The sequence below is a fragment of the Syngnathoides biaculeatus genome, chromosome 3 (assembly GCF_019802595.1).
Source record: "Syngnathoides biaculeatus isolate LvHL_M chromosome 3, ASM1980259v1, whole genome shotgun sequence".
Taxonomy (NCBI): Eukaryota; Metazoa; Chordata; class Actinopteri; order Syngnathiformes; family Syngnathidae; genus Syngnathoides; species Syngnathoides biaculeatus.
The window spans coordinates 39,356,314-39,382,049 of NC_084642.1; the positions used below are offsets into that span (position 1 = coordinate 39,356,314).

The 25,736-nt window shown below is 41.5% G+C and overlaps 1 protein-coding gene across 1 annotated transcript in view; it reads right to left on the minus strand.

Annotated features, from left to right (window-relative positions):
• Positions 1–272: 272 nt before the first annotated feature.
• cdhr5a (cadherin-related family member 5a) overlaps positions 273–25,736 on the minus strand; it is a 31,618-nt gene continuing 6,154 nt past the window's right edge. Inside the window, exons 7-13 of the mRNA XM_061813402.1 lie at positions 24,671–24,761; positions 10,545–10,642; positions 10,264–10,470; positions 8,384–8,497; positions 8,228–8,294; positions 7,809–7,969; positions 273–1,077 (exon numbers count right to left, since the gene is read on the minus strand). Of these exons, the coding sequence (XP_061669386.1) occupies positions 505–1,077; positions 7,809–7,969; positions 8,228–8,294; positions 8,384–8,497; positions 10,264–10,470; positions 10,545–10,642; positions 24,671–24,761 (1,311 nt within the window). The 3' untranslated portion in view covers positions 273–504. The remainder of the gene's footprint in view (positions 1,078–7,808; positions 7,970–8,227; positions 8,295–8,383; positions 8,498–10,263; positions 10,471–10,544; positions 10,643–24,670; positions 24,762–25,736) is intronic.

Here is a 25,736-nt window from a genome sequence, read left to right on the forward strand (position 1 = left end):
GCATTTTGTATTTTCTTGGGTTGTCTCTGAGATGAAAATTGGTTTGATGATTTAAAACCTTTGTATATGATAGATATGCAAAAAAAGAAAAGAAAGCAGGATGGGCCAAATACTTTTTCATGGAACTGTATGTGACTGATGTTGCAATTCAGTTTAGTTCACTTGAAAATGTTAAAACTTCTTCAACTGAAATTAATACTGACTTTTAACCCATTTCTGCTTTAAAGGGTCTTTTTGAGTTGTCAGTATAAGAAATAAACAATGGTGTTTTTTCCAGCTCATGCTAATAAAATCAATGTTAACTATAAAATCATCATGAACATTAAATTCTTAGAACCTCACAGTAGCAAATACTGTATATACTATTGAACCTTTGAATCTTAATTTTAAGGTTTTCGCAGATATCCAAATGTTGAGTCTTCATGGACGAAACTGTTCAGGCTTTGGAAGTAATTTGAGTATGACGTATCCAAATGTGAAACTGACTTTGAGTCACATCTTCTTTCAGCCATCTTGATCATTTGTTTCCTTCTCTTTTTCTGAGTTGGTACTCCCGTGGTTGTGTTCAGCTTTGGGCTCCATGTGGTTGTTTTTCTGTCCATCTTCAGACTCTGCAAATGGGTCGTTGACTACTGCCTCCATCACCAGCTCCCCCTCCAGCTCCTCCTGTGTCTCTTCCTCCACCTGGCCCACTATGTCGGGGATAATCTCCACCTCAATGTCCGAAGAGTCTTTGAGTTCTTTGAACCACACAGTCTTCTGCCCCTCCTTCCTCCTCTGCTTGGCCAGGATGGACCTTGAGCGGTAATCGTCTCCATCTCCTCGACCTCTCCTGGATGGTCTTAGTGAGGGACTCCCTTTGGGGACGTGCTTAGTGAAGACACCGCAGGAGGCGCAGTGGCGGTTGCGTCTACCCAGGGGCATGACTCGGCCCCCGGGGAAGGTACTTCGTCTGGGAAAGGTGTTCTTCCAGTGGCCACAGCTTCCGTCTGGCTCATTCTGGAAGCCATCATTGGTGAACTGCAGGGAGTCTCTGTGGCTAGTATTTGGCTGCTTAGATTTCAGACAGTCCAAGCACTATAAGCAGTGGAGAGATTACAAAAAAAAGAGTAATGAATCATGGCTAGTATATAGACTTTTCTTTTCACTTGCTTTATAAAGATGGTGGTTTTGGAGAGTAATGTGTTTTCATATTTCAAAACAGAATCCTTGTGTTGTACTTGATAAATATCTATCAAAAGGAAATGTGAGGTGCCAGATGTTTTCTGATGTGTAAGACTTGACTGCTTTAAGACACCTCAGTGTTCTATCAGACAGTATGGATTCAATTTGTATGAAAGTCTTCATAACTCGCTGAGAAAATTATTCCAAGGAAAACCAGCCTTTTGTCACAAACTGGATCTTCATAATTACAAAAAGTAAGTGGGATATACTTTTCTGTGGGGGGAAGAAAAAAATGAATACATACAAGATGTGTCTAAAAATACAAAAAACATCTTGAATCTGACAAAAGTAATAAATAATTAAATTTAACCAATGAAAATTTGCATTCAACAAAATTAAAAAAAAAAAAAAACAAAATTCTGGACAAAAACTGATTTTTCCCTGAATGCAGTGCTTCTCAATTATTTTCACCCTCCCCCAGCAAGAAGAAAACAATTTGCGTCTCCCCACTCTCCGCCGCGACTATAAATGTTATCATTTGTCCATAAAATTGTTATGAGTACAGCTCTGCATAACATTATATCTTTATTATTAAGGAAAACAAAAAATAAATTAGAACTATAGTTCAACTTACAACAAAGAATAACTTTATTCACATTGTTTTTTAGTCTGGAACAGAATTTTTTTTAATTTGCCTGAAATAAAATCCTTTTTTGAATTGAAATCAAGAAATAATAACTTCAAATTCAGCAGCCCAAGAACCTTACAATATCTCCTATGTTTCACAGTAGGGACATTGTTCTTATGTTTCCTTTTGGCATCTTTAAAACATTGCATTGCTAAATAGTTCCAGTTTTGTCTCATCTGTCCATAGTAAATTATCTCAAACCTTTTGTTTTTTTAACATGCAAATTGCATTATGGCTTTTTTTTTTTTTTAATGTTTTTTGCCAACATTGGTGTACTCGTTGGTAATCTGCCATGAAGTCCACTTTGGGTCAAATGAAGACAAAGGGTGTCATCTGACACTGATGTACTATGACTTTGGAGCACACATTTAATTTTTTTGGAGGCTGTTCTGGGCTCTTAACATTAATATCTGTCTCTATTTACCCTGTTACCCTATTTGTCAGAATCTTCCTCCTGCAGCCACATCCAGGTAAGGTGGCTACAGTTCCGTGGATCTTAAATTTCTGAATCTGTGCGCCTGTAGTCACAGGAACATCAAGCTCCTTGGAGATGAGCTGATAGTCTTTACCTTTAAAATTCTTGTCTATAATTTTCTTTCTAAGCTGAGGACACTCCTCGGCTTCCACTGGTCCAAATTTATCTGTATTACACCTAATGTCACAGAACATCTCAGTGATTACTTGTCACCTTTTAAATTGGCCAACCGACCAAAGTTTGAAGGCGCCTGTGATGCTAATTAAAAGAACATGAGCATGTCCCTCTGGTTAAATTATGTTCAGTGTTTTCAAGGGTGACCATCATTCTTGTCCAGGGCTGTTTCATGACTTTGTTTTTATAAAATTGCAAGTTTCGATGGTTTGGACGTGACCAGAGGCGAGAGAGTGAGTATATTAGTAGAAGGATGTTGAGAATGGAGCTTCCAGGGAAAAGAGCAAGTGGAAGACCAAAGATAAGGTTGACTGATGTTGTGAGGGAAGACATGAGGGCAGTGGCTGTTAGAGAAGAAGATATAAGAGATAGGCTTACATGGAAAAAGATGACACGCTGTGGCAATCCCTAACGGGACAAGCCAAAAGGAAAAGAAGAAGTTCCTGTTTAACCACAATTCAAAAGCAATGTCTGATTTTCAGTAATTTTCATGACTATTATTTCTATTATTAATTTTGTCATATTCAAGTTATTTCTGTGACTACAGTTTTTTTTCTTCCATTAACGGGAATACTAACAATTTTGTTCATGTGTACTTTATATTTAGGAGCAACAGTCATAGTCAATCAGACAATATAGTTCTTATGATTCTTATGATAATTATACCATCCCTCCAACCATCCATTTCTGCTGCTTATCTTCCAAGGTCTCACAATTGACCCCTCCGTACAGGGCACTTAACCACGCCTCCTGAAGTGACGTCACGCCACGTGCGCTGACGTAAGACAAACAGTAAAAATGGCAAATACAATACAATACATTCTGAACTGAGACAGACTCCATGCTTCTGATTTCATTCAAATCAACGATATATTACAGATTCTAAATACAATACATTCTTAACTGAGAGAGACGCCATGCTTCTGATTTCATTCAATCATCATCAAAAACGGGCTTTGGTTTATGCAGATCTCTGGCCTCTGATTGGTCAGTGACGCGGATTGCGCAATATCCACGGAGGGGTCAATTGAGTTGGAATCTTTGCCAGTTGATTTGAATGGGATTTTAATGGTCACCAGTCAATCTCATAAGAGTCATGCATGGCTATATGTGTTTTCTGTTCTCTCCATCATTCCATCCATTTTCCTAGCTGCTTATCCTCAAAAGGGCCGCGAGAGTGCTGGAGCCTGTCCCAGCAGTCAATAGCCAGGAAGCGGGGTACATCCTGAACGCAATCCCCAATGTGCCCCAATTGCAGGGCACATAGAAACAAACAGCCACACTCACAAACACACCTAGGGGCAATTTAAAGTGTCCAATTAATGTTGCATGTTTTTGGGATGTGGGAGGAAACCAGAGTGCTCAGAGAAAACCCACGCAGGCACGGGGAGAAATATTTTTGTAGTAATCACATGGGGTCACATGTCAATTTAAGCGATGTTCCACATGTTCTGTTTAGAAGGAGGATATTTGAAAATAAACAGCACATTTTTATAGGGTTTAGTAAAGGATCTCAAAATGTAATATTGGTAACATTGCGAGACCTCAGTATCATCTGCATGTATCTGCAGCCCAAAGGGGCGCACAATTCCTGTGCGTCCTGTTGGCCGGTCCCAAGCCCGGATAAATGCAGAGGGTTCCGGCAGGAAGGGCATCCAGCGTAAAACTGTGCGAAACAAATATGAGCATTCATCAAACGACTTCCATAACGGATAGGTCATGGCTCGGGCTAACTCCGCCCGCCCCCGACACTGAGTATTGGTATAATGTGATTAAGCGGCTATGCCCCACAAGTAGGATGTGACCGTGAGTTGAAAGAGAAATTTTGGAAGGAACTAGACGAAGTAGTCCTGAGCATCCCAGAGAGAGAGACAGTTGTGATTGTGTGCAGATTTCAATGGATATGTTGGTGAAGGAAACGGGGGCGATGAAGAGGTGATGGGTAAGTACGGCATTCAGCAAAGGAACTCTGAGGGTCAGATGGTGGTGGACTTAGTAAAAAGGATGGAATTGGCAGTGCTGAACACTTCTTTCCAGAAGAGACGGGAACATAGAGTGATCTTCAAGAACTTAGGTAGGAGCACGCAGGTGGATTATATTTTCTGCAGACGATGTCATCTGAAGGAGGTTACTGATTGTAAGGTAGTGGTGGGGGAGAGTGTAGCTCGACAGCATAGGATGGTGGTGTGTAGGATGACTCTGATAGCGGGTAGGAAGATTAAGAAGACAAAGGTAGAGCAGACAATCAGGTGGTGGAAGTTGAGGAACGAAGAATATTTTGTGCCCTTTTGGAACCAGGTGAGTCAGAGTCTAGATGGACAGGAAGAGCTCCCAGAAGACTGTAATACTACTGCCAATTTACTCAGAGAGGCAGGCAGGAGAGTACTTGGGGTGCCTTCTCGTAGGAAAGGGGAGAAGGAGTCCTGGTGGTGGAACCCCAAAACGCACGAAATCCTCCAAGGAAAGAGATTAGCGAAGAAGAAGTGGGATATGGGGAGGACTGAGGAGAGGCGGAAGGAATACATTGAGATGCGGCAGAGGGAAAAGGTAGGGGTGGCGAAGGCTAAACAAGAGGCATATGACGACATGTACTCCAGGTTGGATACGAAAGAAGGAAAGGATCTCTACAAGTTGGCCAGACAGAGGGATAGAGATGGGAAGGATGTGCACCAGGTAAGGGTGATTAAAGATAGCGATTGAAAAATGTTGACTGGTGCCAGGAGTGTGCTAAGTAGATGGAAAGAGTAATTTGAGAAGTTAATGAATGAAGAAATGGGAGAGAAGGTAGAGTAGAAGAGGCAAGTGTGAATGACCGGGAAGTGGCATTGTTTAGGTTAGGGTTAGACAATCGTACCAGTGGAGGTATTGAAGGCAATTTGGTGATGTGGCTGTGGAGGTTTTGACAAATTTATTCAATAGAATACTAGCGGGAGAGAAGATGCCAGAAGAATGGAGGAAAAGTTTGCTAGTCCCCATTTTTAAGAACAAAGGTGATGTTCAGAACTGTGGAAACTACAAAGGAATAAAGATGATGAGCCACACAATGAAGTTATGGGAAAGAGTAGTGGAGGCTAGACTTGGGACAGAATTTATACTAGTATCAGTATTTGCAAGCAACAGTATGGTTTCATGCCTAGAAAGAGTACCACAGATGCATTATTTGCCTTGAAGATGCTTGTGGGAAAAGTACAGAGAAGGTCAGAAGGAACTAAATTGTGCCTTTGTAGACTTAGAGAAAGCCTATGACAGAGTACCAAGAGAGGAACTGTGGTACTGCATGCGCAAGTCAGGTGTGGCAGAGAAATATGTTAGAATAGTACAGGACTTGTATGGGAGCAGCAGAACAGCGGTGAGGTGTGCCTTTGGTGTGTCAGAAGAATTTAAGGTGAAGATGGGACTGCATCAGGGATCCACGCTGAACCCCTTCCTGTTTGCGGTAGTAATGTATAGGCTGACAGATGAGGTTAGACTGTAACCCCTTGGACCATGATGTTTGAAGATGATATTGTGATCTGCAGTGAAAGCAGGGAGCAGCTGGAGGGACAATTAGAAAGATGGAGGCACACACTGGAAAGTAGAGGAAAAAACATTAGCCGAAGTATAACAGAATATATGTGCAGGAGGAAACTGGAGTGCCCGGAGGAAACCCATGCAAGCATGGGGACAACATGCAAACTCCACACATGGGGGACGGGGATTGAACACCGGGTCCTCAGAACTGTGAGGCCAACGCTTTCCAGCTGAACCACTGTGCTGCCCCAGGTCAGACCATATCCCTCCAATTCTAAAATCTTTACACTGGCTCCCAGTCAGCTTTAACCCTTTAAAATTTTGCAGAGAGAAAAATCTGATACTTTCAGAAAATGATATTCTGGATTTGAAATTTCCGATTATATTAAACCTGTTGCAAATTTGTAACCCCTGCCCAGAAAGGATTAAAATAGTTTTGAAAGTTCTGCTCCTGGTTTATTGATCCATCTATTTTCCCAGCCTATTATCCTCACAAGGGTTGCAAGAGTGCTGGAGCCTATCCCAGCTGTCAACGGGCAAAAGGGCAAACACCCTGAACTGGTTGCTCGTCAGTCAGAGGTCACATATCGACACCATGGCTGAAGGGAAGTGATCCTACACTGCCCATACCAAAGTCAGGCATGTGTACCACTACACCATCAGTGACTACTGGGCTATAAGTCACAAAAGGGTTCATGTCCTGAATACATGAAAGATACACGACTGGAATATAAACCCAATAGGCCTCCGAGATCAACAGACTCCAGTCAAACAGTGGAGCACAGAGTCCAAAGCAAACATGGTGAAGCAACATTTAGCAATGATGCTCCACACAAATGGAATATGTTGCAAACCAAGGTCACGTCAACCCCAACTGTGGCTGTTTTTAAGTCAATGTTATAAACTTGTTTTTTCCTCATGCTTTGTAGGGCATTTCCACTTGTAAAGGATATTTCTTACACTGTATGCTTTTAATTGTTCTTTTTTCTCTCTCAATTTTAAGGCTGTTTTTTCTTTTAAAATGCTTTTATCCATGTAAACCACATTGAGTTACCTTCTGTATGAAATGTGCTATCCACCCATCCATTATCTCAGCCTCTTATCCTCACAAAGATGACGGGTGTGCTGGAGCCTATCCCAGCTATCTTCACCCTGAGCTGGTTGCCAGGGCACAGTGAAGTAAACAACCATTCGCACTCACTATCACACTTAAGGACAATTTAGAGTCTCCAATTAAAGCATTTTAATCAGATGAGGAAGGAAACTAGAGTTCACAGAAAAACCGACACGGGCACCGGGAGATCATGTAAGCTCCACACAGGCGGGTTAAGCATTTGAACCCCAGTACTCAGAACTCTGAGGCAGACCATCTAACCAGTTTCCACCATGCTTCCCTGAAATACACTGTTAAAATAAAATTTCTTTGCTTTGCTTTTGCTGGAAAAAAAAACTATAAAAAAAGATGCAAAGTGAACAGGGTTGTGTTGACCTTTCATTGCCACTGTTTAGAACCTGTGATGAAAATGTGCAATCCACATATACAGATGTGCCTAAATGATACTTCTTTAGTCTCCTAAATTTTCACCATCCATTTACAAGGCAATATTGTAGTTTATGAAGACCAAATACAGATTTCTTGCATTTAGGACATGAATGATGAACCCATTTTGCAGATTCCCTTTCAACAAGATATAAAAATGTCTTGGGCAAAGAGAAACGTGAACTAAATACTATAACATATAGCAGTACAAGTTCTCACAGTATTTTACATGAGATTTTACATCTAGAAATACTAACCTCACATATTTTGTCCACTCTGGAGTTGCCCTTCCACAAGCGGGAAATCAAGAAGCCAATCACAGTGAAGCAGAGAACCAGCAAAGCTGCCATAACCAGCCCAAGGAGTGCCATGTCGCCAGCACGGTAGCCAACGTTTGACGGGGACGGCATGGCATTGGCTGCAGAGAAGATCATCCCAGAAGAATGTAGTTTAAATGAAGTTTGCATAAACAGGTGAATTTACCAAGAATTGAGATTTTTTTTTCGTGGGGTGAAATCATTTGGATATTTTTTCCCCTGTATTCCATAATAGCACAAGCCCACAATCTATACAGTACAAGGATGTCTGGAAATGTTCTAAATGCAGTTTATTTTCCTCCTATACATGTTCAGCTCTCTGCCAGTTCTTGCAGTGTAGTGTATAGTGACGTTCCTACCAGGTATAACTTGAACAGAGAGGGCGGCTGTACCAAACTCTCCAGTAGTTGTGTCCACTGCTCTAAGCTGATTTTATGGGAAGTGAAAAAAAAATTTGTTGCTTAGAAGTGATGACAAAATATTTTGTTTTCATTGTTGCGGTCTGTGATATTCACCTGTAGTGCAAATGACTCTGTCTTGACAACTCTCTTCAGTATCACAAAACCATCTGTGGTCACATTGACATAACTGCTGTATTGCACTTCATATTTTACATCTGGATTCACACCCTGAAAAAGACGAGAGTATTTAACAATTCTCTATATGTTTGTGAACAGATACAAACCACAGGATTGCCCAGAATAAATATTTAAATAAATGGAAAGTTTCATTTGATAGATTATTTCTTTTTTGATACAATGCTTCTTGGCAATAAATCTTAAACTCTTTGAAAGCTGTTCACTGCCCTTTTAAAGGGTGCCAAACTTGGAAGTGATATGCATTTGTTTGAGCGGCATGGGGGGTGGGGTGGGGGGCAGCTGTAAAGCGTTTACCTCACAGTTCTGAGGATGCATGTTCAATCCCGGTCCCACCTGTGTGGAGTTTGCATGTTCTGCCTGTGCCTGCGTGGGTTTTCTCCAGGCACTCTGGTTTCCTGTCACATTCCAAAAACACACATTTATTGAACACTTTAAATTGATCCTAGGTGTGATTGTGAGTGTGTTCTCTGTCTCTATATGCCCTGTGATTGACTGGCAACCAGTTCAGGGTGTACCAACACTCCAATGACACTTGTGAGGATAAGCGGCTAAGAAAATGGATGGATGGGATGGGCAACAGAGCTGAGTATTTGGGTGGCAGCCATGAATAATTTGCTAAATCTTTAACAGTTTATTTTGTTCTTGCCATTGATCCTTGTTTGGTGAACTATACTACTTGGAAAAATGACAAATTGTCTACTTAACACTTTATTCATTTAACAGTCAGGAGCCTTCATAGTTTATGGAAGAATCAATCAGCTTGCCACCTACTCCTCATTCTAGTCATCAGCCTGGTTACACACAGCGCTGGGATGGCATTTAATTTTTTAACCAGCATTTATCACAGGTCAGTCAATGTGCTTGTGTGGACTCTGGCACATACAGTATTCCCAAGATTGTCTTATACAGGTAAATGTTCAGTGGGTTAGAGGTCGGGCCATTACACCCCATTTGTTCACAAATTCTTGAAGTATCCACCTATCCATTTTCTGTACCAGTTATACTCCATAGGGGTGCAGGCATGCTGGAGCCTATCCCGGTTATGTTCAGGTGAGAGGCAGCGTACAACCTGAACTCGTTGCTAGCCAATCACAGAGCACATAAAAAAAATCATTCACACTCAGATTCACACCTATGACCAGTTTAGAATCTTCAATGAACTTATCACAAATGATTTTGTGATGTGGGAGGAAACAGGAGCACCCAGAGAAAATCCACACAGGCAGTGGGAGAACATGCAAATTCCACACAGTCAGGGCCAGGATTTGAACCTCACTCCTCAAAACTGTGAGCGCGATGTCTAACCAGTTTTCCACCGTTCTGGCCCCACAAATGTATATTCCTTACAAATGTGGCTTTTAAATGGTTTATACACAGGATTTCCAAGGGTGTAAGATTTATGCCAAGAAGCACTGTTACAATAAATACGATCTATCAAACACAAATTTTCTCATGTTTTGTACAATATTCACATTGTGCAAAGTTGAATGAACAACTGGTAGAATGGAATAGAATTGCTGTATTAAAATACAATTCTGTGCAAATTCATTTTAGCAGCGGTCAAAATGATTGTTTGAGGATCAATTTGTAACTCAGGACAAGCTAGTCTAGATGTCATTAAAGAAACTACAGGATAAGACAATCAATTCATTGTTTTATACTGTTATGTCTTTCTGGATAATTTCCTTCTCATTGACTGAAAGAATTGAAAGTAATAGTCTGTTAATCTCAAAAACTCTCCACCTGCAGTTGAACACAACCAAAAGCCTATCCTCTACCAGAAAGGGAGAACTTACGCTGGCAAAATCCTCATCTCGCGCTCGGACCCTGAAGGGTCTGTTACTACTACGGTCTCTAAGGATCATGCTCTCAGGTATAGAGTTGGTGTAGATAAACCCCTCGTAACGTTCCTTCTCAAATTGAGGAGGGTTCCTGCTCTTCTTCATCACATCAAAGATCACTTGTGTTACAGCAAACTGATCCCTGTTGGTCACTTGTGATGCCTACATGTTTTGGGAAAAAAAAACACTTGATTAATAAGTGGGAAAACAATACATTGAGTGAGTGAGGACATTACCAGCACAGTGAGAGTTATTGGGCCCAAAATATCTGCAGCTTTGATCATGCTTATATTCCCAGTTTCCTCATGTATCTGGAATATATTGCCTTCATTGCCTAGATTGGAAAGAAAAATAAAAACAAATATTTTGAAACCACACTTTTTGTGTGTGTGTGTGTGTGTGTGTGTGTGTGTGTGTGTGTGCGTGTGTGTGCGTGCGTGTGTGTGTGTGTGTGTGTCTTGTTCGGCTGTTAGATCAATCAGAATAAAGACTCTGCGTCCCCTTAATGCCAGAACAGTTTTACTGTGTCACACAGTGGAGTTTTTGAGCTTTTTCCGTGATTTCTTCATATTTTAATTGTAGTTTTATCGAGGATTAGAGTCGTTCAGTTGAACAGAACTAAATTTCTAACTTAACAATTCTGTAAACAGAATGAGAAAAGTAAATCATATTCCATATCTACTAATGGAGTTGGGAACCCAGGGAGCAGTCACGGGCCACGAGAGGAGAGCCCTCACACCAAGCAGCCATCCAGCCCGTGGGGCCCGCCCACAGGAGCACCATCATGTTGCTAGGTGTAAAACCCACCTTCCCTGTTACTTTGACTACCAAGTCTCTGACTGGCAGTCATTGTAACGGTCAGCATGGGAAGAGCTTCCCATTTGGTGATTGGTAAGTGTATTGATTTAGTACATAAAATTGATTTATAAACTCTTGAAAAGATTTATTTTACTTTGCAGGACAAGGTTTACTATTTGCTTGACAAAGTGACATTTCAAGAGAGCTCTGAAGTGTTGGTATTTTTTGTTCTAATTACAATTGAGATCCTGTAGATTCTAGACTTTGGCACCAAGGTGAATGTGATTATTGGATTCTTAAAACATTTATGGCGTTTAAGACTAGTGGAAATCAATGGGAGTCTTAGAAGTTCAATATTATTGCAGTCTATTGTTGCAGTTTATTTGTTCAGATTCTAGCCAAGAATCACACTCCCGACTGTGATGTAACCATTTGATAAGATATCGTTATTGGTTAGCTAAATAATAGTGTTTAAAGTTGGGAGCATTTAGGCCTCTCTCCTGTTTACTTTTCGGAAGAGTGGATAGACTCATCCCATTTTTCAGATTTTGAAATAAAAATTTATTACAGATGAGTCTAAGGTTTGAAACAATTTAATTGTTGTCTTAAATGGAATCAATAAAAATTAATACTTTATTTGACAAGACTTTTATTTATTGGAGCCATTCTTCCCAGAAATGAGATCGGTATGTTATTCCAGGGTCTTAAGGGAATACTTCGGTGATTACTTAGTTCGACAATTATTATGTTAATCCATTGTAAATATAAGCATATCCTGAAAAATTCTAGTTAAAAAAATTGCAAATAATAACTTTAATGCGCTCTTTTATCCAAGTAATCACATTTTTGTATGAGCGGCACCATTGAGACTATTTTTACGAGATCACATGACTTTAAAAAGAGGAAGTGACATATCCCGTGCGTAAACAAAGGAAAACACAATCATGGACAGCGCTGATTTCTCTGATTCATCCTCATCTGATGAAGAAATAGCAGTGTCGATTGATCAGGAAGACGGAGGAATCAAATGAAAAAAAGATATGCCTTTGTCAGCAAGAACTGTACCATCATGATGGCAAATCAAAGTGAATTACGGTCATGATGAACGGATGGAAGCAATGTTCCCTCTAAAGGCTCCGTCACACCATGACGTTCTGATCAACGTCCTCTGAACAATTCAATCGTTCTATTTTTCAGCGTTCTCATATGCGGATGACACATCTGGCGTGTGATTAACATGTGTCTAACGCATGACTTAACGTGTGTCTAACGCACGAAAAGCGTGTAACAGTGACCAAGTAAGATACCCCTAAAAATCATTTAGCGTGTGCAAACGTGTCATTGGGGCGCGACGAGCGATCTGTCAACGTAAGACGAACATGTTGAGTGTGTGACCAATGGGTGAATAACGACAGAAAAGCGTTTTGCTGGCGTGTAATTTTTACAGTGGAATCGTCATTAAAACATTTGAAAGTTCATAGTCACTTCAGTTGCTGTCGTGAGTTAGAACAGGGAGCATCATGCCGCCGAGAAGAAAAAAAGTTAGGGCACGGACTTCAGCAACTAGCGCTGCTAGTAAGAAAGCTAAGCCTCTTTCATCACGAGCAATGTGTTTGGACCGCTGCTCAATGGACGCCAAACGACGTTCGTTTCACTTTAGTTACACGCTGTGTGCGCTTGGGGATTGTTCAGTGGTCGTTGACAGGTCGCCATTGAGTCGTTCACTGCAAACCAAACGATTAAGTAACAACCAAGTAAAGCTAGAGTTACGACTGACTAACGATAGCCAAACGGGTGCAAGGCTCGGCGAACGTTAGTAAAACGCTCCACGGACGTTCTTGAATGTTCTGCAGCGTTTAAAATTAAACGATGATGAACGCTGGTCTCTGTGAGAACTTTTGTACATGTTCACAACTTTTTTCCGGACCGCCTAACCCGATTCCCAGCGATCCTTGACGTTCACTAGCGTTCAAACAATGCTCTTCTGGAGCTATCCCAGCGACCATGGGCGACTACCGTTTCCTCAAACGCTATAGAACGCTGACCAGAACGTCATGGTGTGACGGGGCCATTAGCTGCGCAAGTCCACATTTGTGCACCTGTCGCACACTCCCAGCACAGAGGAAAACAGATCCAGCGGAGTGTACTACAGGCTGATGTCTTTTTTTTTTTTTTTTTTTTTTTTTTTTAAATACAGCAGCACACTGCCTCTCACAAAGAGCTGCTGCTCAGCCACACCAGGCCACACAGACTCTACTTCCTAGTTTACGTGACATCGCCCCCCTCCATTTTAATGGTGTACACTATTAATTACAAACACTGGGATATGTGAATGCTAGAAGAAAAAGTGATGATGGCCTTAGTGTGTTTGCTCACACACGTAAAAAATTAGAGGGAACATTGGATGGAAGTCTCAACGCCTGCATGGCACATGAAAGCATAAGAAGTCACATTAATGGTAAGAAGTACTTTTGTCCTTATTTGTTAGCAACATCATAACAATGTTATATAAAATAATCCAGAGACTTATTGTACTCTAAAAGTGTTAGTCTTAAATAAATGTGCAAATACACTTGTACATATGTCGTACAGCTCTGGGCAACCACACTTCGCTAGCCACTGGGTCCTTAAATGTTTCTTTTTCTTACTGGGCAGAATATGCCACCGAGCCTTCCTCTGATTATTTCTATCCGAATTATGGCAAAATTTCACAATACATTAGGTAAGAGATGCCCAGACCTTTTTACTCCAACATCTACTTTTCAAGCAGCCAGCCTCTTGCAATCTACCAACGACGGGTGGGGGTGGCCAGCCTCTCGCGATCTACCGACGGCGGGTGGGGCTGGGGGGGTGTGATGATGCTTCCAATGTTATGTTATTAATGTTATGTGATATATTGTATATAAATATATATTTAAAATACAGAATTAGCTTTTTTGTGCACTGTAGTGTCTGTGCTTTCATCCTGGATCAGGTTGTGCCAAGGTGGAATTTTAAAATTACACACCATCTCATCCAGCACTTTCTACTTTGGCTGGCTTCAGACCAGACCTTTCCTACTTGAAAAGAGAAAATCTCGTCCAGTTTAACCATTTTTTTTTGTACAATTATTCACATACTCCGACAGTAATTGCATCTTAAAACAATAGCATTTATTTTTTAACATTCTCCATTAATACCGAAAGTAAACATAAGCAGCATCTCTAGGTCGTCTTTGCTCTACGTTGCCCAGACTGTGTTGCGAACCAAAGCAGTGGTGGAGGACGCCGTCATGATAAAACACATTGATGGGCTGCATAAGTACTGTAACATTTGTAATTATGAGTATACGTCTTTAAGAGCGGGGATGGGAGGCGGGTGTAAGGTAAACTAGGAAAAAGAAAGTGTGGCGGAGCAGTGGTTGTTGTGAAAGTTCCGTGTGCTGCCTAAAAGAAACCAGTGGCTTCTTTTAAATTTTTAACAGTACGTATATGAATTGTGCCATTGGATGTAACAACCAGTCATCCCTCACTCATTGAACCACATTGTAAAATGCCACAAACTTCTTCTATTTCTTTCGACTAGTCCCGTTAGTGTCACAGGGTTCATACTCAGTCTGACCAAAAAAATTTAAGGGCTTTTTAGGGGCATTCTTAGGGGCCGACACGAAAAATTTAGGGCCATCGTGGGAAATCAAGAGTAGGAAAAAAAGACTCACCCAATGTCGCCATCAACCGTTCTTGGTTCATCAAATGGTCCAGTACCTCATTACCTGTGACAGTGATCACCTGTCGCCCCTTGTGGTAGTTCTCATTCATATGACCATTGTCAATGTCTTCACATAACAGTCTACAGAAAAACAGATTCTTACTACAATTGCAACTATATACACAAATGTCTTCTACTGATGTCTGTCTCACCACCCCTACTCTAGCTCTTGAGCCTACCCAGTGCTTTCTCTATTTGTTGCTGCAGATGTGCCAAAGTGGCTCTCTTGTCCTTTGCTCTGCTTCTGAGTGCATTGGCCTCGGTGATAAACCTCAGATTCCTCTTTTCTTCTGGCTCCTCACACAGCCTGTCAGCCTTCTCAATAAGCGTAGATATGTCAGTCTCTATTCTGGCTTTTTTGGCTTTGAGGTAGTCGAGATGAAAAGTGGGCAGCGATGCCAAATGTAGCCAGGTACGATGACTTCCTTTCCCCACAGTGGTAGTTTTTAGCAATGTTGCTGTCTGGGAACATGACTGCAAACACTTTCGAATTATTTTCACAAGATTTGTAACTGTAATGGCTGCAGATCACTTTTAAAGTCCACACGATCTCTGCCTTTAACAAGTCCGTCTTCATGTATTGAACTACGTTCATAAAGCCTGACTTCTGGCTGGTTGAAGTCGATGGCTGGACAACTGTAGGTGCGCATGCATTGCTAGTACCACTGCCTGAAGTTGATGTTCACTATCTTGATATTTTAGAAACAGATTCATACCATTGGAGGATGAGAGAGTCTTCGCCAAATCAGCGTGTCTCCTGTTTTTCCGGTGTGACTCCAGCGCTTTGACGCCCATCTTTTCAAGGTGGTAACTCCGCTTGCACAGATGGCAGTAAAACATGTGCCGATCTTTTGGATCTCGACGAACCCAGCTCCCAAACTCCTTACTTTCAACCCAAGCTTCTTGGAAAAATGCACTTCCCTGTGATACAAGGTGGATCGATGAAAGAACTACGCTACGTCGTAACGAAGACGAAGTGAAATGCCTACTCACGGAAACAAACAATGGAATATCTACAAGATAGCGACTAGTTGTCAACACGGTGTCTTCCGTTGACAATTCCCGGCTGTTTTGGACGCCAGACGGATCACTATTTTTTTTTTAAATAAAAGATTGTTTTTTAGGAAGAATTTTGGCGGTAGATGTCCTCCCTTTGATTTTTTTTAATTTAAGGCCTTTTTAGGGGCTTGACCGGTTTTCACGGATTTTTAAGGACTTTTAGGAGCCCCTAAATGCCTGTTCGAAAATTTAGGGTTTTTTAGGGACTTTTAGGGCCGCGTGCGAATCCTGTGTCATGTTCCTGCCGGTCCAGCCCTGGGTGGGCGGGTCCCAGCACACCGGCGCTGATTAGGAGGTGCACACCTGCGCCTCATCTTCGTTGAGTAACCCCTGTATTTGTAGGACCCAGGGGACGACCGGTCTTGGCCAGATCGTTCTGTCACAACCCATCGGTATGGAGGAGGAACCAAATGCAGGACTCCGGAGACACAGAGGTAGTTTGGGAAAAGTGTTTATTCGTTCCCAAGTCGGGGATCAGGCAGACAGTCAAGTGGAGCAGCGGTAGTTAGGACGTCGGGCATAGAGAGCAGGTCCGCGGACAGGCAGGGGTCGGTACACGGGAGATCGATCAGAGAAGGCAGGAGTGTCAAAGACATCAAGCTTACGGGGTCGGTCGGAGGACAGGCGGAGGTCGATATACCAGGGTTCACGATCAAGGATACGGGAGAGCAGGAAGGGGCATGAGTTGCGACGATCTGGCCAAGACAAGTCATCCCATGGGTCCTATAAATACAGGGGTTACTCAACGAGGATGAGGCGGAGGTGTGCGCCTCCTAATCAGCACCGGTGTGCCGGGACCCGTCAGCCAGGGCTGGACCAGCAGGAACATGACAGTTACGGGTCGACACAGTGTGCCATCTTTTTCCATCTAAAAAATGCCAAAAACTGAATAGATGTATGTTATACTTTCAATTTGCATTGAATTTTTTTTTTTTTTTTTTTTGGCACGCGAGACTGCATCAGCGGTGCACAACTGCACACGCGCGCAGTTAAGAGGGAACATTAGCTGAGATTTTTTTTTTCGGCATTCAATCGACCAAGACTGCCTCGCGATCGACCGGTCGCATTTTCACGTGGTGGTACTGCAATGAGGGCGAGAGATTTGTTTTCAACAAGAAGCAGGAAGTGACGTAAAGGACAGTGGCGCCCCCAAGTGGACTCGTTTTTTTCCATTAGTTTTACGTCCAGGAAGGTAGCTCGTTGTTCCCTCGTGTTAGCCAAAATGCCGGCTCATTTCATTGCTGGACATTGCTTGAACACTTGGGAGAATGGAATTACCCTTCATAAGTTTGCAAGAGACCCGGTTCATTGTGAAAAATGGATTGCATGGGTGCAGAGGACGAGAGCTTCGTGGGTTCCAAATAACAGATAGGCGGTAATGCGCCCCAGCTCGGCGATGTTCAACAAGTACTGCAGCGACTTTGAACATTCCCCTAAAAGCAGCACGGCTCGGCTCCATTATATGCCACCACGGCGCCAAAAATCAGCCACACCGGCTGAAGCGCCACGTTTGGTGGTCACTGCTTCTGCGAAGGCTGCACATCGGGCTTTGGGGACGGTGGCAGCTCTGAAGAACCCAGCCGAGAATGCCTCACTCAGCCGCGTGCACGCATAAAGCGCCCTGGCTCGACTGTGTTACTCAGTACTGCGGCGTCTGTGAACAACCCCCTAAAGCAGGACGGCTCGGCTCTGTCATAAGCCACACCGGCCGGCTCATCCGCAATGGCTCCTCTCCCCCACGAAAGTGGATCGGACGGGGATGCGGTTTGGCCGTGATCGCATATCATCTGAATATGGCTCGAAAAAATAGTGTAATATTGCCCCGAGGGCTCGAAACAATGGTGTAATATTGCCCGGAAACTTCACTCGGTTGTGTGGTGTTCTCCTTTTCGAAAAGAGCTTCCGTGTCAGAAGGGGCGCGTTTCTCTCCCATAGTTGGGGTGCACCGCGTGTTTTCATTGGCGAATGTCCGGGTGACGTCACCAATATGGCGACCACTTGGATATTGTAGAATAACACTTCTGCAACTTTGCGCATGGATGACACGCTCTCCACTCACATTTATTTTTTCGTATAGACATTGAAGTGAATAATCTTATGTATTTTTCATTACAATATCTATTTTAGAATGTTTATAGGGATAACACTTGGACTTTAAATCAGGTGAGATTTTTTTAAGTAGTGCGAAATTTAGATCTAAATCTGTGAGATTTGATGAGATATTGATACGTAAATATTTAACATTTCCTTTAGGAATAGGGTGATCTGGGATTTGATTTTGTCCATTTAATTGTCGGATATTTCAGAAAATGTCTAAGAAAGCTGAAGACTGCCTAAAGAGAATGCCTGGGTTCCTCTAAATAAAGAAACGTGTCATTAGCATATAGATTGATTTTGTGTTCTGTCACTAGTGAGGCATTACCTTTATTATTATACACTGACAAATAGTGACAATAGGAGGTTTGATGAAAATTGCAAATAGCATTAGTAAGAGTGGATATCTTTCTCTGGCTCCTCTTTGTAATGTAAAGCTTTGTGAAATAATCCCACTTGTGGTGATTATCGCTTTCGGCGAATTATCGCTTGTGGCGAACTGTATAATTTTGCTATCAAATGTATGAATGAATCTCAAAATCCAAATTTATTTAGTATTGCAAACAGGAAAGTCCACTTAGCTTGTGACATAATTGGTAATTGCATCTAGGTTTTTACGGTGTGACATACTTATGAAATTAAGCAAACATCGGACATTATTTGTGGAACTTTACCTTTAATGAAGCATGTCTGATCATAGTGAATTCTCGACAGGAGTATCTTTTCAGGTGGATTTTTTTTTTCAACTCCACACAGCCAGGCTGGATTTAACCTGGGTCGTCAGAACTGTGAGGCTAACACTTTATTTACAGCTGCGCCATTGTGCCGCTTCTCCTTGACTATACTAAAAAAAAAAAAAAGCGTGCCTGTCCTAGTTCAATTTTTTTTCAATGTGTTTTATAATTTTTTGATGGTTAAAGGTGAATCAAGACTCAAAATGCATTTAATTGAGGAATGTTTAGATCCTTAATCTTAATCCTCATTCAGAATGGTGCAGCTCACGTTCTGACCAAAATAAGCGGTCAGAGCGTATAAATCCAATCCTAAAGTCCTTGCACTCCCAGTCAGCTTTAGAATAGATTTTAAAGTTCTCCAACTGGTCTATGAATCACTAAATGATTTAGGTCCTGAATACATGAAAGAAATCCTTACGGATTATGAACCCAGTAGAGCTCTGAGATGGACTGACTCAGGTCAAATAGTGGAGCGCAGAGTCCAAACCAATCATGGTGAAGCAGCACTTAGCTATTATGCTGCACAGTAATGGAATAAGTTGCCAACAGAGCTGGTGTCAGCCCCAAGTGTGAATGTTTTTAAATCCAGGTTGAAAACTCCTCTCTTTTCTCATGTTTTTTAGAATATATCCACTTTTTGATCATATTACTTACACTGTTTTAATTGTCTTTGTTTTTTTTATATTTTGTTTGTCATTTTTTATTGTTTTTATGCCATTTTTTATGTTTATTTTAATTTTTATCTATTTGTTTTCAAATGCCTTTAATCGTGTAAAGCACATTGAGTTACCTCGTGTATGAAATGCGCTTTGCTTTGCTTAATAAAAGCTTCCTTTACTTTTTGATTTGGGTTGCTTGAAGATGTGTACAAACTGCTGTAAAAATTGTAAAAAATGTCATTTATTTGTTGCAGTAACCGTGTACAGTTGCCATTTGTATCTTGAATACTGTAATTAATGACATTTCTCAATTTTTATGAAGTTGAGTGGCAAAGAATTTTCTGGATTTATTGTTCTGCTCAAAGATAGTGTACCTTAACTATTGTAGAAAATTTGCTCTTTTAACACAAGATAGCATCTAATTTATATTTTCCCTTTTGAAGTTGATTTCTAAGTGCATGTGTTGGATTACTTGCTTGCCTTTCTGTGAGTTTATTTTTTGTACTCAATTCCATTTGACTTCTTGTTTTTTTTCTTCTTTTCCGAGTTCCAATAACTGAGATGGTGATGAGATTGGACAGTCCTTGAATTTCAGAAACTCATCCCATTCCTTCCTCACAAAAGAATCGAAATGTCGATCCTTCAATGGGGATCTGTTGAAGTGCTATGTTGTGAGGGTCCCAAATTTGTTTCAACTTTTATATTAAGAGAAACTTGTGTGTGATAACTGATAATGACAATAAATTTTCGGAGTAATCATATGAGCTGCTGAGTTGTTTGAAAGAAAGAAATCTATTCTTGAGAAAGACCGGTGAGCTGACAAGAAAAATGTGGATTTTCTCTTCATGCATTGTTTTTCAGCCTCCATATGTCAATGAGACTAAAGTCATCCATCCATACATCCATCCGTCCATCCTTCCATCCATCCGTCCGTCCGTCCGTCCATCCGTTTTCTGAGCCGCTTATCTTCACGAGGGTTGCGAGAGTGCTGAAGCCTATCCCAGCTGTCATCAGGCAGAAGGCAGGGTACACCCTGAAGTGGTTGCAGCCAATCTCAGGGCACACGATTTAGAGTGTTTAATTAATGCATGCTTGTGGGATGTGGGAGGAAACTGGAGTGCCCAGAGAGAACCCATGCAGGCATGGGGAGAACATGCAAACTCCACACAGGCGGGGCCAAGATTTGAACCCCGGTCCTTAGAACTGTGCATTAGAAAATAGTGCCTGGTTGCTAGTTTTAAGATTTGAGCAAATCTATGAAGAGCCATTTTTAAAAAAAGAATATCAACTTAATCTACAATATCAACTTAAATGTATCCACATTGTAAAAGGCATTTCTAACTCTTCATTAGGAATACCACTCATGAAAAGAGCTTACACATATAGGTGTACTGAATTTTTGGATGTTCCAATATTGATTAAAAGTTACCATTTAAAACTTGGGGCAACTTTTCTTCAGCTTCTGGGGGATTTTACAAGACTTATTCCAAAAGGTGAGCCACTGACAACTTCAAATCGAAGTCAAGACAGGGATCGTTATCATTTATAGTTTTTGACAGTTAACTTTTTTATACTAGTAAAAATGTAAAAAGATATGCATAAGGTGGAGCTGAGAATTGCAGTACCTTCAAAATTTGCTTTTGACATTCATAATTGATTTTCCGACTTCTGCTCGTCACTGTTTTTAATTCTCAAACTTTGCAGTGCTTAACTATTTTTTGCCCATTTTTACCCAATTAATGGAAAAATGTTAATTGAAACATTGCTTTACAGTTAGCCTGAAACTATTTTTTTTTTATTTCCGCTCTTAAGTTTTGGAAATCAGTGATACATCAACAAATCACAAACGTACACATCTAAACGGGCAGGGGTGTCACTGAGTTTTATTTTTGCCCCCAGAAGATGCACAGAATGTGAGGGAATGTAGTGCATGAGCACAAAATTTCACAGAGCTCACAAAGACTGAGAAATTGCTTGTTAACATTTTGGACATATTTTAAAACTGCAGTTTACCTATCGAGCTAACAGACCTGCAGACAATGTCAACATGGGTCTGCACTTTATCCTTGAACATCTCGACAGCAAGAAAGCCTATGAGAGGATCCTGTTCATGGACCTCAGCTCTGAGTTTAACACTATCATCCCTGAACTCCTTTCCTCCAGGTTTCTCCAGCTCAATGTCTCGCCTGCCATCTCCCAGTGGATCTACAACTTCCTGAAGTGCAGGGCACAGCAGGTGAGGCTGTGGGACACCACCTCATCCATGCACATTATCAGGATCAGGTCACCCCAAGGTTGTGATTTCTCACCTCTGCTCTTCAAGCTCTGCACAAACGACAACACCATGAGGCACCCGGGTGCAAAACTCCTGAAGTTCGCAGAGGACACCATAGTCATTGGGCTCATCAAAGACGGTGACGAGTCTGGGTAGCAACAGGAAGTGGCGAGACTGGAGTTTTGGTGTGGCCAACACAGCCTGCCTTTGAACACTCTAAAAACTGTAGAAATGATTGTGGACTTCAGGAGGCATCCTTCACCACAGCTGCCCCACTCGCTGTCCAACTGTCTTGTGTCAACTGTCAAGACCTTCAAGGTCTTGGAAATTAGTCTCACAGGACCTGAAGTGGGACACAACCATCAACTCCAGCCTCTAAAAAGCCCAGAAACGGATGTAGTTCTTTCAGCTTCTGAGGAAGCACGGCTTGTCACAAGAGCTGCTGAGACAGTTCTACACAGCGTCATCCAATAAGTACTGTGTACCTCCATCACAGTCTGGTTTTGGCTGCCACAAAAAAGGACAAACTCAGACTGCATCGGACCATCAAAACCGCTGAACTGATTGTCGGTACCACCCTACCCACCCTTGAAGACTTGCATGCCACTCGAACTAAACCAGAGTGTGTAGAAACCTTTCGAACCCTCCACATCCTGGCCACCAGCTCTTCCAGCTTCTTCCGTTAGGTAGGCACTACCGATCAATGCAAATCAAAACTATCAGGCATTCAAACAGTTTTTACCTCTTGCAATGAAGTCATTAAATTCTTGATCAGCGAACCTACTATTCTGCCTTGGTCCGTCATTAGGACACACCTTCACATCCTGCTTGTCCAATCAGTATTAGTAATATATACTGCAGACTATCGCACGATTCGTCACTTTAAACAGTTCCCTTTGCAAACTTGTCATTCCACTGGTCTGTAATGATGAACCGCGAACGGGGAAGGGCATTCTGTATAAGCTTACCTTAATGTGGGGTGTTGACACACTCTTAACTGTGCTGAATGAAGAAGACTCTCCATTTTGCACAACTGTGACTCTTATAAGGAATTGTTCCTATTAATTAAATGTCTGTTGTTCTGTGTTGTGAATGTCGTACCAGGGCGGCACCAACTGCTGGAAACAAATTCCTTGTGTGTTGTTACATACTTGGCCAGTAATGCTGATTCTGATTCTGATTAATGTCTGCAAGTAAGATTCAAAATTTAAAGCACAAATAGTAATAATAACAATTTGTGACCTGTGCTATTTTTAGAACATGCCTCTTGGGTGCCTTAAGTGGTCCTCGCGGGCAACCATGTGCACCACACCCAGCTTTAGACTCACCTTTCCAGTAGATGTCCCTCCATTGTTAGTTTGTCTACTTGTGAGTCTTGATTGCCATAGTTCAATATGGGATGCATCCACTGATAATGATTACTGAAAGAGCTCAGCTCATGTTTGATGGTGTGAATTAATGCACAAATTTCATCCTATAACTGCCTTCATTTTTGGTAAACAACAAAGAGCTTCACAATGGCTTTGCAAAGCCAGGCACTTTACAATAAAGTTTGCATGTTCTCCCTGTGCCTGTGTGGATTTTCTCCAGGCACTCTGGTTTCCTCCCACATCACATCACATCACATCACATCACATGCTGCATTAATTAGACACTCTAAATTGCCCCTAGGTGTGATTGTGAGCCTGACTTGTCTCCATGTACCATGCGATTGGCTGGAAACCGGAATGAGAATCACCTTTATTGGCCAAGTGTGTAAAAACACAGACAATTTTTCTTCGGTAGTTGGTGCTGCCCTGGTACGACATTCAGAACAACAAAGTAACAAGTACAATGACAATTGTGCAAAGGGAGCAGTTTAAAGTGACGAATGATGTGATAGTCTATAAAATATATTACTAATACTTATTGGACCAGCAGGATGTGAAGGTGTGGCACAACATGGAAAGGGTAGGTTCGCTGATCAAGTATTTAATGACTTAATTGCCAGAGGGAAAAAAATGTTTGAATGCCTGCTAGTTTTGACTCACATTGATCAGTAGCGCTTACCCGACGGAAGGAGTTGGAAGAGCTGGTGGCCAGGATGTGGAGGGTCCAAAAGGATCCTGCTTGCTCTGGACCTACTTTGAGTGGTGTGCAGATCTTCAAGGGTGGGAAGGGTGGTACCAACAACCCTTTCGGCGGCCAGTCAGGGTGTACCCCACCTCCTGCCCGTTGACAGCTGGTGTAGGCTTCACCACTCCCACACCCTCGTGGAGGGATGGATGGATGGATGGATAAATCACAATGTAAGCAGGCAGGAGCGTCACAACACAGAGATTATTAAAAGCTGCTTTCCGAAAAGACTGAAAGGTTTACGAAAAGACTGAAAGATGGCCATAAGTAAGATTTTCATGAAAGTAAATCTTCACTGCTATCAGCCTGCCGCTGCTGCAACTCTCATCACTGCTTGGTAAAACACCAAAAAAAGTCACAAAAAGTCCAATCAACTATGACCTTTTTACTTAATTAAACTAATTAAACTATTAACAAGCTTGTCAACTACAGCGGTCCACCGGATGTTCCTGATTTTGAACCAGCGGATTCACGTCTGCAGAATTTTTAATTAATTAAAAAATATATATTTTGGGGGCGGGAGATGGGATAGGCATAATGACTCGACTGCCCATTGGTACTGGTAAAAAGAAACAAAGTAAAATAAAAAAAAAAAAACAAATGAACTCTAGAAGGAAAATTGTGAATGGACAATATATGAATAACGTAATAAATATCAACATACAGTATACAAACACAGATACCTCAGACTCCCAGCTCAAAAAAGGATTAAAGTTTTCAGGACTTACAGACATATTTCGTAGTACATGTTGATAAAATGTATTGTATTAAGGATACGCAATAAGCAACCATGTTCAAACAGCGATGGGCAGATGTGGCTATGTGGGATAAAAAAACAACAACAATAATGCAAATATTAAACAAATGAACAGGGAATGGACCTCTTAAAATCCGGTAGCTGATCTGTTCACTCCTGTTCTTGTCTCCATCTTTTGCAAGAACTGGGCCAGGTTCCAGTGATAGTGGGCCTTCCTGTGGATTCAAATCATGTTTTCATTCAATGGCTAGCTATTGAATTGCACCATTATTGCCCTTTTTCCATTGTAATGGTCCTATCCCCAACCAGCCTCGCTCCACTTTTTTGGAGTGAAAATAACACTGCTTTTCAGAACCTCCGACCTGGTTCTAAAATACAGGTTGCGGAGGGCCGTGGTGTATTCGCCATCTTGTTGGCTGAAAGGAGGAGGTGTTTCTTTCAGTGCGGTGACTTGTAACTTTCACAATCATGGCCTCTAAAAGTCTGCCACACACCAAGCGATGCTGCCGAACCTGACTGACTGAACTGTCGCGCAATGTGAGCCACTATCTGCCTGTTTTCATGGGTGGCAAATCTGTTATCAAGCCATACAAATAGAATGTAAGGCATCAAATATTGTGTTTTACATCAATACTTAATTACAAACCAAATTATAATTGTGTTAAACATTCAAACAGAAAACAATGATTTTGGAATCATGTTCAACCTATATTTAATTGGCTACACTACAAAGACAAGGTATTTAATGTTTAAACTGATAAACTTCTTTGTTTTTAGCTAATAATCTTTTACTTGGAAAAAAAATGGTACAGGGTCATGTTTACCATTCTGTTGCATCACCTTTTCTTTTAACAACATTCAATCAACATTTGAGAACTGAGGACAATTATTTTTGGAGCTTTGTTGGTGGAATTCTTACCCATTCTTACTTGATGTACAGCTTCAGCTGACCAACAGTTCAGGGTCTCCATTGTCATATATTATGTTTCACAATGTGCCAGATATTTTCAATGAGAGACAAGTCTGGACTGCAGGCAGGCCAGTCTCAAAGTCTGGTCTAGTCTAGTCTCGTCTAGTCTAGCAGCTATGCTGTTGTACATGTGCAGAATGTGGTTTGGCATTGTCTGTCATGCCTCCGCTCTTTGCTAATTTTGTTTTTGCTGTTTCAATTTCCTGTTACCTGGCTGACT